This window comes from Ixodes scapularis, unplaced genomic scaffold, assembly GCF_016920785.2.
Source record: "Ixodes scapularis isolate PalLabHiFi unplaced genomic scaffold, ASM1692078v2 ptg000658l_1__unscaffolded, whole genome shotgun sequence".
NCBI lineage: Eukaryota > Metazoa > Arthropoda > Arachnida > Ixodida > Ixodidae > Ixodes > Ixodes scapularis.
The window spans coordinates 133,975-145,097 of NW_024610018.1; the positions used below are offsets into that span (position 1 = coordinate 133,975).

An 11,123-nucleotide genomic window follows, 5' to 3' on the forward strand; every position below is an offset into this window, starting at 1 on the left:
CGTCATGCTGCGCACAAAAGCGTCATGCTGCGCACAAAAGCGACATGCTGCGCACAAAAGCGACATGCCGCTCACAACAGCGACATGCCGCGCACAAAAGCGACATGCCGCGCACAAAAGCGACATGCCGCGCACAAAAGCGACATGGCGCGCACAAAAGCGACATGCCGCGCACAAAAGCGACATGCCGCGCACAAAAGCGACAAGCCGCGCACAAAAGCGACAAGCCGCGCACAAAAGCGACAAGCCGCGCACAAAAGCGACAAGCCGCGCACAAAAGCGACAAGCCGCGCACAAAAGCGACAAACTGCGCACAAAAGCGACAAACTGCGCACAAAAGCGACAAACTGCGCACAAAAGCGACAAACTGCGCACAAAAGCGACAAACTGCGCACAAAAGCGACAAACTGCGCACAAAAGCGACAAACTGCGCACAAAAGCGACAAACTGCGCACAAAAGCGACAAACTGCGCACAAAAGCGACAAACTGCGCACAAAAGCGACAAACTGCGCACAAAAGCGACAAACTGCGCACAAAAGCGACAAACTGCGCACAAAAGCGACAAACCGCGCACAAAAGCGACAAACCGCGCACAAAAGCGACAAACCGCGCACAAAAGCGACAAGCCGCGCACAAAAGCGACAAACCGCGCACAAAAGCGACAAACCGCGCACAAAAGCGACAAACCGCGCACAAAAGCGACAAACTGCGCACAAAAGCGACAAACTGCGCACAAAAGCGACAAACTGCGCACAAAAGCGACAAACTGCGCACAAAAGCGACAAACTGCGCACAAAAGCGACAAACTGCGCACAAAAGCGACAAACTGCGCACAAAAGCGACAAACTGCGCACAAAAGCGACAAACTGCGCACAAAAGCGACAAACTGCGCACAAAAGCGACATACTGCGCACAAAAGCGACATGCTGCGCACAAAAGCGACAAGGCGTGGTTCGCAGAGAAAAATAAGATATACTTTTGTGGGTCTTAAACGTTCGCAGTATAACGAAATAAGAAATATTTGTAAAATGTATAAGACACATTTTATGTAAACCGCACCGAAAAAAAAAAAAAAAAAAAAAATTGACCGCCTGCCCCGGGTGAGGATCGAACTCACGACCTTCAGATTATGAGACTGACGCGCTGCCTACTGCGCTACCGAGGCGGTACATCCAGGGCGTCGCAGGAGGCGGTTTTCAAGGTGCACTCAATAATTACCACATCGGTTGACCAAGTTTCGAGTTTACATTGTTTATGGCTTTCATTTACTCAGTCCATGACTAGTTCTCAGAATTATATAACTAATTTACACGAAAGACAAGTGCCACTTAAAGGGGGGTGATTCCATAGGTTTGGAGAACCCGCAAAGTCGAGAACATAACGGCGTCAACGGGCAGACTTGTTGTGCCATCTCTCGGAGGAAACGCCAAACCTCGCTCGATGCTTCCTCCCTCGCTTTGGCTTTGGTCCGTGGTCGACGCCAGATACGGCTCTGTTCCACGCGGTATGCACGCGGTCCACGCCCTGTACAATCAAACAATTGTCTTACTCCCCCCAACCCCCCCCCCCCCTCCTTTTTTTTTTTTTTTTTTGTTGGGTGGTTGGTTGTAAATAAAAACGAAGTTGCGGTGCACCAAGAGCATTTGGTGCACCGCAACTTCGTTTTTATTTACAACCAACCACCCAACAAAAAAAAAAAAAAAAAGGAGAAGGGGGGGGGGGGGGGTGGGGTTGATTGGTTGTTGACGACGAAAACGAACTATATACACCGACACGCGGGCTTGACGTCACGGAGCTGCGGCGGCGCTGCGATCGCGCCGGAGCCGGGGGGTGTGGGCAAAAGCGCGCACGTTTCGCATGGGCGTCATAGCATTTCAGCATGCCGCGAAGCTGTGTTGCCGTTAATTGCGCCAAAATGTACAAGAAAAGCATCAGAGTGAGATTCTACAAGTTCCCGGTAGACTCTGAAAGGCATGGAAGGTGGATAATATCCGTGGATCGAAAAGTATATGGTCGCCTCGCGCGAACGACCGTTTGTGCGGCAAACACTTTCTTGAAGGCAAGTGCGGCTTCCATTTCAATCTCCGTCCCGAGGCTTGCTTATGTGCAGGGAAACCGTTGTCTGATCGAGATCACCCGGATTTTGTTCCCATGGTGTTCGCGCACAAAGCACCGGCCAAGCGCTCGTCGGAGGCTCGTTATGCCCGTGCTACCTAGCAGAAGGGGAACAGCGACAGAACGGCAGTGCTGTAGGCGTTACCGAAAAAAAAGTAACGAAATACGTTACTCGTTACTTGCAAATAAAAGGTACGCGTTAGTGAGCTACGTTACCTAAAAATAAAAAGAACGCGTTACCGCTACCGATAAAAAGTAACGCAATTTACTTCTGATTCTGCGTTACTTTTTTAAATTATGATTTAACACATTTTACGGTTTTGACGATACAGGTCATATATCAAGCAGAAGCTGAACATAAATATTTTATCTCTTTTTATGGTTTCACCTAAATACTTACACGAGAAAAAACGCAAAGAAAACATGGCTTGACGCCTAAAACACGGAAACAATTGAAGTGTAATTTCTTTAAGGCTTGGGAAGTAGTAACGACTAACGTAACTACGTTACTTGAAATAGTAACATAAGTACGTTACCCGTTACTGTGTCGAAAACGTAACGAGTAGGTATACGTTACTGAAAAAAGTGACGCGTCCCTGGTAACGCCGTTACTTGTAACCTGTTACCGCCAAGACTGCAGAACGGACAAACCTTTACTGGTTGTAAAGCCTTGTGGTCACGAGGGTATGAAAAATATCATACCTTGACTTGAAGACGGTCTGTGTATTTAATCAATTAATGAATACACACACTTCCGCAGACCCACAGTCTGCTGATCCCGCCGGCAGTGCGGAAACCGACTCGATGTAATCGTAGGCCTCGAGAGACTTGTAGGCCTGCACCGTGTCGGCCGTGAACTGACTTGGCGAAAACTAAATAAACGACGACCTGAGCCGTCGACTTCCGTGCCAGCAACTTTACGTCGGAAGTCCAGCACTGTTTACGGCGTTCGGATCCTCGTAGGCAACGCCGTCCACGCACAGTTTGTTTCGATACCGCTACCGTTCAGGCTCGGGCAACGAGCTCAAATAGTCGGGCATAGCATACGACATACGTTATGAAGAAATACGACGCACAAATAAAGATACAAGCGTCCCTACAACGTCAACAACGAGCGCACGCCATAGAGCGCAATGGCGAAAACACGGAGAGGCGGGATGCTTTTGCCCACATAGCTACCGCGCATGCGCGGCCTTCCGGCCGTGTTGGTAAACAGAGCCGCTCCGCGTGTCGGTCTATAAGAGGAAGTTGTTGAAATAAACGTGTAGCTGAGCTTGAGACCTGTCTGTTTTTTCTGTTACTTCTTCTCTTCAAAAAACCCCCCAGTCTCAGGGTAAACGACGAAATGGTTAAGAGCATTTAGTCTGCCCGAAAAGGCAACAAATGGTGGCGCAACAAGTAAGGAGAGGGAAAGCTGGCAGGATCAATAAGAATTTTGGTTTGCACGGTCACTAAAACAAACATTTATCTCGTTGTTTTTTGGTTGGGTAGCTTGCAAACAACTTTAAATGTCTCGCTTTAAAGGGGTCATGAAACGCTTTTCCAACTTTTTCCTGTTTAGCTTTCCTCCTCAACTCATAAATCGCGCATTCCACCAAACATTAAGACGAAAAGAAGGGAGGCCCCTCTCGCTCGGAATCTGGTTTGTGTAACCGGACAGAGCCATTGTCCCCCTAGAAGATTAGCCCGTCGCTCAAAATTCAGACAAAGTTGCTTTCCCCACCCCGTTTATTCCGAAGCTGACCGTGCTGTTGAAGCTACGTGCTCGTTGGGCCAGCCACACTTGCTACGTGAACGTGGCAAATGTGGCTGCAGAGAATGAAGTCAGGTGATGAAAGGGAGGCGGCTGATTGGTCCGGCAAGCGCGTAGCTTCCAGCACAATGTCAGCTTACGGGTTGCGTGTGACGTCAGTTTGGACCCGATGACGCGCTTTTGGGACCGCGGATGTATCACAGTGAAAAGGCAGAGAGGTTGCGAAGGGGAGGAGGTACGAAATAGTCCGCTCTGTTTTAAAATTTTCGCACTGAAAGTCAGACTTTTGACTTTCTACCTTTTTTTCTTTTGGTCCACTGAACGATGTGCTATTAGTAAAATCCCAATCTAAAATGATTTATTCCAACCCAAAAATCGTTTCATGGGCCCTTTAATTATGCTGTGTTGAGGTGGAGAGGGGTCAGCAATAAGCTTATCCAATTTAATGTACCTGTTTAAGAGGTAATGCTCTTGTGCTGTAAATTAAAAAAAAAAAAAAAAAGATATGTTTTTTGGTTTTTTTTTTTTTTTAGATTTGGAAACACTTTATTGTGTGTCTGTATTCTCAGAGTGGGTGGCTGCGTGCCTCCTTTCGATTTCACTTCCTCTACCGCAAGGAGGTTAGAAGTACTAGGAGGGGGCATGTTGCAATATTGTTGAAGCCTAGTCATAAAAAGTTTAAACGATTCTGTGCCCAGCGTGAACGCAGATCTGTCTGGCGATTGGTGCGCGTGACATGTCACGTGTGAGATGGATGGTTGATTCTAGGAGGATTCCTTGCAGGCTTGCGCACGCTCCGTCCGGTAGGTTTTAACAGATCAAAGGCTAGACGAAGGCTAGCTGCGATCACGTGATGTGATGTGAGTAAGGAGGAAAATGAGAAAGAGGCGAGGCGTCAAGGGAGCATGGCTTGTGGAGGTTACGCGGCTGACGTCATGCCCTCTGCTACCCTTCTATTCTCCATGCTCTACCGTCCACGCTTCCATGTCGAGCAAAACTATATATTTTGGCCATAAAAAATTGTTTATTTATTTATTCATTGTCCTGCAAGTATCCACCATACTGGTTAAAGGGGCAACTATGGTAGCAACACAAGCGGAATAAATGAATAAATGTGATACAGCCAGGTGCACTGTTTATCCCTAACCTGACAGTGCAGTGAAAGCTACGTGCTTGTCAGACAAATCGACCGCCTACCTTTCATCACCAGACCCTGCTCTCTGCGCACCAGTGCAGGCAAGAACGCAGTCACATGGTGAACAATAAACATGTTTGACTTTTCAAACGAGCATGGTGCTTCCACTGCACTGCCAGCTTAAGGCTGAATGGAGCATAGTGTCAGCGTTCACGGTCCCAGAGGAGCTCTGGTGCAGTGCCTAACCAGGGAATCGGGTTTGCTCAAAGAAAGATGGGTAGTAAGTCGTTTGGCTCAGTGGTTTGCTTCTGAATTACAGATCCTCCGTGAGATTGACCTACACCGCCCCCTGGTGAACAAGAATGTGGTGCGACTTCACGGCTTCTTTGGAGACTCGGAAAACATCTACATCATCCTAGAATACTGCCCCCGCAAGGTAAGCAGCGAGAGGTGGCACGTCGCCAGGTAAATGTACACCATAGTGACATTAACCCGAGACTGCGGAAGATGGTAGATAAAGATTACGGTTGTAGAAAAAAGAAATGGGTGCTAGGGCCCCATCAGAAGAGTCTCTCAAACTCTGCTAAGGCGTTTATTTAATTATCTTCCTTGTCTACACGCAACCACAGTGCCACCAAGCTGCGGAACGTCCTGTTTTCAAGGACATGTGCAAAAAACCACACTTTCACAACAAAAGAGAATGCAAACGACCTTCTTAACTGGACAAATGCTTCTGTACTTTAAAATAAGCTGGTCTGAAACGTGACACATCAACGAAGCTCCAGTGTTCACCCAGCGCCTCGCACGCCAAACTTCCACTAAGTAGTCCTGACTGAGAAAGGCCCCCAACAAGCAATCTAAACTCTTCATTCTCCCAGCTTGCCTGTGTGCTGTATTTTCGTAAATGCACAATTATTTAAGAACAAGTTTGCTCTGCCAGCTGAGCTTACCTTGCTGGAATTCGTCTACAGCGTGGGCACGGGCACATCGAACTCGTTTTCAGTAAATAGCAAAGATCATTTTGTATTCTTCTATACCACTGTCTTTTTTTAGCAATGGTTCATCCATTTTTGATTTTGTTTTGTGAAAATATGGAAGGAAACATTTCAAGTACAAATGTGCAATGTGTTGAAGTCATTGAAAAAAACAAGAGAACATTCTAGTGGGCATGAAAACAGAAAAGAAAGTTATGAAGATAGTTCTTACTTCACTCCTGCTCCCTGTTTCGTCTATAAAATGCCCCATCCTCCTGCAACAATGTTTTTCTTTTCTTTGACACAAAAATCTTTTCATGTTGATGCATCGGAAAATATTTTTTAAAAATCATTTATAGCTTTTTATAAAAATTAGTCTTCATGGATTAAAGAAAAAGAGTGCACCGCATAGCTGGCTGCCTTTTCATGATACATTACAGTGTTGCATAGAACTGATTTTTTAAATTTATTTTTGAGTGAGTAGACTCATTTATTTTGTTTGGCAGAAATGTTTCAGTCTTGCAGGAATATTTTGTTGATTTAACCATTTATAAAACTTTAATTGTGTAGGAAGTGTTTAAAAAAACCTAGAAAACACACAAGAAAAATTTGTGTAGGAGTCTCTGGATTGATTGAAACTGGCGGGTTCCCAAGTGTAGCTTCTTAGTTGGATCTTGTTCACACCGTTCTGATGTGTTCTTTTGTCGTCATTGTTGTAGAAAATCCCAGCTCTGTCCTTGTAACATATAAAGTGACAGTCAGCAGTACGTCAAAAAGATTGTCGTCTTTCGAAAAATCTAGTCTTTTCAAAGAGATCTTGAAGTGAATATCGCACACTTAGTTATGAATATTGTAATTGGTGTCTTCCCAGAAGTTTAAAACAATTTCTGTGGCAACTTTTATCTTTAAAACATTAGAAATTTGTGAAAGGAATGCAACAGGCATTCCCCAGGGATAAGGCGCCATGTAATGCACGGAAACTACCGTTCTGACACAGTTGAGCAGTGAGCCCTAAGCAATACTTTGAGAGCACTTTTTATGCGCGTACAAGCAAGTACTTACAGATCAAACTGATTACAATTTATGATTATAAGCATTTGCTCACAAGGCTGAGAATGTTATTTACATGCAGAAAACCTTTCTCAAAAAGCAAAGCACCTATGCAAAGCACCGTCACTTGACGTGATGTCATAAACATGAGCTACTCCTTGGAAATCATTTTTAGTGCTCACATAGTTGGGCTTAGGATTCGTATAGTCTTGAGCTCATTGATGCTGTAAAGTTTTTTTATGTCGATTTTCTTTTTTTTAAGTTGTGACAACAGTACATGTGATACAAAGAAAACATTTGCTGATGTTCCCATTTTATCTAAATATATGCCACTTAATCAGATAAAGTGGACAGTTTGTTTCTTAGTTCTAAGCGCATTTTATTAGATTTACCCAGTCGACGCTTCCCATTAAGATGCCCTAGCTCCCTGAGCCTCCATAAAATCACGACACATATTTTTAAAAAAAAGATTATATCTTAATGTAATGGATAAAGTTGGGAAACACATTGAATGAGCAGTGTGTTTTGAGCCACTCTGGGAGTTTATTTACGAGGTTTTTGCGAGCTCGGGAGTAACGCTAAATTTCATTAAATTTGGTAGACTTGTGTCCTCCTTATTACCTTGACTGGTTTATCAGTGTACAGTGATGTCTTGTTAATATGGACACCTCTGTTCCCCCGAAAAGATTGTCTGTAATATGAGTCGTCCATTATAGGGAGACAAAAAGTTTGTTTCCAAAAATGTTTACATGTAAAAGAGAAACTGGCCGTCTCTTTGGCATTTCCCAAAGGTGTTCAAATGTGTAGCATTTCTAGGGCCTCTTCATGCTTCTCCTTTTGCATACAGAGTAAGAAGCCCATTCAAGAGCATGTTGTGAAAGTTTTGTGAATATATAAAGCAGTCACAATGTCAGATGATATCATTAGGTCAATGATGTCACAGCATCATGTGACATCACAGTGGTTAACTATGTCATGGTATCATGTGATGTCACAATGTCATGTGATATAAGTGTCACATTACATCACATGATGTTAGTGTCATATGTGACATCACAGTGTCACGTGACATCACGTGACATCATGACATAACGTCAGTGTCACATGACATCACGTAACATCATGACGTAACGTCAGTGTCACGCGACATCAGAGCATTACGTGTCATAGTGTCCAAGACATCATGAAGCCATCACCATAGTTTTATGTGACTTCACGAAGTCACGTGACATTGACGTCATCAAAACTACATTCCTCGAACACAAAATCCTTGAAGCTGGCCCTGTAAATGTCACATGATATCACGTGACATCATGATGTAACATCAGTGTCACGTGACGTCAGAGCGTCGTATGTCATAGTGTCACGTGACGTTATGACGCATAGCGTCAGCGGCACAGACATCCGTGCGTGTGACCCGAGCGTGTGCATGCCCTTGCAGTCGCTTGTGCACCTGCTGAAGCAGAGGGGCCAGCTGACGGAGTCGGAGGTGCGCCACTTCATGCGCCAGTTGGCCGAGGGGGTGCAGTATACGCACGGCCAGGGGGTGGTGCACCGGGACCTCAAGCTGGGCAACATGCTGCTCGCCGAAGACCTCAGGCTCAAAATCGCGGACTTCGGTCTGGCCACACGGCTCACCTCCGAAGTCACCAAGAAGTAGTAAGTCCACCCTCCGCCGCTTCGCCTCAGATACACGGCCGATGTAGCTGCGATGGACCCTTTCCAAAATTCAGCCTAACCACTTTGATCACTATCATCATTTGAGGTCATGTTAAAAAATTTGCTCAGTCTGCTCCAGGGCCAGTTTGCTGATCGCTGCGGCTATCTTCCCCAGGAGTCAACTTGCCTGCAAGAGGGATTTCGAGGTCATGTGACCAGCTCCGTGAGGACAGTAGACTAAGGGTACCATCGTTACAGCAAAATGACTGCCATAAATCTGTACTCGCTTTGAATGTTAACAACTGATTCCTTGTGCAGAAAAAGGGTGAAGAGGCTCAAAGTGAAATGAACTGCGTTTGTGTACTTTGGGAGCACCGTGTAAAGCTATTTTTGGAGAAGGCCGAGTTGAGTGAGAATGAAAGAAAACGGCAGGCTTGCTTCTGCCAATCAGAATCAGCTGGAACGCTAGGTAATTTCTTTCTAAGGAGCCGGTCGCATCGCCTAAAAATCCCTCTTGCGGCTATTTTACTCGCTAGTTCAGATACCCGCAGAGATTGGCAAACTGCCCTTGAGTAAAAGATTTGCACTTTAGCATTAAAAACTTACTCGGGTCCAGCGTCATTCTATTTGTGGTATTCCGTGTCATAACCTGGGGTCGTAGCTCAGATCTACTCAAATAAGATTTGGAGCACAGCACAAGTGTATGATATCTGTCGCATGCTAAGGCAACCTTCTGATGGCTGATGAAGGAAAGAGTTGAAGACATGCTCCAAAGTGGATAACGGAAAGCTCGAGCACTCTAGACATTAGCTTTCTGTGGATCACAGATTGGGCATTAGCACTGTGTGCAGGTTTATTTCAAACGGTGCAAGAAAGACACAAGGAGCAGTAGACGAAAGACGCAAACACAGTACTGTGTTTGTGTCGTTCGTCTACTTGTCCTTGTGTCTTTTTTGCGCCATTTTCTCCTGTTACCTGTTACCATATGCACCGATTAGCCCGCCTTCTAACTCTATTAGTATACTTTCAATCATTTGATTCAAACTCCACCCACAATCCCTATTGTTGTGGTCAATTCTAGTGAGGGCTTTACTCAAGTCAGTGCTTTTTAGAAAGGGATAGTTTCTTTGGCGCCATCGAAATTGAAACGAACCGAGAAAGGGCTGTACAGCACAGAACCTGTTCCCACCTGCCATTGCTTAATTAGAGTCCTGGTGCCCAATGAAGTGCTACATTTTTATCGTCATTAACCTGAAAAAGTTTGAGTGATATTTGATCCACTAGATGAAGTTGAATTCTCGGAAAGGTCTATTGGCTCAGTTATATATCCCTCAGTTGCCGATTCTGTTCCGCGTTTCTTGAGTAGAACTGTTTGGTTGTAACACTATGCCTACATACCGTATTGACTCGAGTAATAGACGCACTCTGTATGAACAAAGCCTGTGAGTCTGCTATTCCGCTGAGTACTAGGATATCTAACCACTGCGATAGACAGAAAGATGCCCGCTATTTATGGGACAGAGATAACGTTTGTGCAGGTTGCATGTTTACGGAAAATCGTTTTCTCGACATCGTTACTCGCTACTTCTTTTGTGTGGAATGCAGCGATTGGCTGTATGCGGCTTGTGCAGGACTAAAAAGGGTAGTTACATTTAAGTACCCAACCCTTGCAAAAGCAATGGTTTGGGAGACCTAGAAAGCAGGCAGCCACATCCTCAATAGTGGTCCTTGGTCCCTCTCCCAATGCTTTGGAGTGCGGGGAAGCGATGGTCTGTGTCGTGTCGCCAATATAGTAAAGAGAAACAGTGGTGTTTTTAACTGTTGTACTTCATGGAATCGCCCAAGCCATTTGTGACTCCCATTTCCAGCGCCGTATGTGGCACGCCCAACTACATAGCGCCGGAGGTGCTCAAGATGCAAGGTCACGGATTTGCCGCCGATGTCTGGGCCATGGGTTGCATCATGTGAGTTGTTTTAGCTGTAGTCACTGACGGAGTGAGAACGACAGGACGCGTGTTTCGAATGTCCGGCCTCCAGCGTGGGCTCCGTGCCTTCCGCTATGCTTCGGCTGCACGCACATGCTCGAGGTGCATGAGATTTTGCAGCATTGTGGAAGCTATGAAGCTTGTGCTGGAGGCTCAAATAAATATCAAATCGAATCAAATCCTGCCACACTTACCCTCTCAGTGGGCATGCACAATTGCATACATTCCACCTTTGATATTTCGGAGACCCCTGCATTTACATGGAGAGGGACAAGCCATCAACTCAAACTTTGAGAAGCACCTTTTATGCGTACAAACGAGGCATTTTGGCCAGTGACAGTTTCATATTCGCTTGATTTGTAATTATAGTTGTTTGATGAAATTGTAGAAAAATGTGTAACTTGAGAGTATTGTGAAAATAAAGAGTTACTTTTTAAAAAAAATATTTAAT

At 45.2% G+C, this 11,123-nt stretch overlaps 1 protein-coding gene and 1 non-coding gene across 2 annotated transcripts in view; one reads left to right on the plus strand and one right to left on the minus strand.

Moving 5' to 3' along the window:
- The window catches only part of LOC120848549 (serine/threonine-protein kinase PLK2), a gene marked incomplete at its 5' end in the record, with an annotated part of 66,749 nt that overhangs the window by 33,219 nt on the left and 22,407 nt on the right, over positions 1–11,123 (plus strand). Inside the window, 3 exons of the mRNA XM_042287959.1 lie at positions 5,324–5,440; positions 8,470–8,687; positions 10,556–10,651. Of these exons, the coding sequence (XP_042143893.1) occupies positions 5,324–5,440; positions 8,470–8,687; positions 10,556–10,651 (431 nt within the window). The remainder of the gene's footprint in view (positions 1–5,323; positions 5,441–8,469; positions 8,688–10,555; positions 10,652–11,123) is intronic.
- Positions 1,094–1,166, minus strand: Trnam-cau. The gene has a single exon. It is a non-coding gene; the product is annotated as a tRNA-Met (tRNA).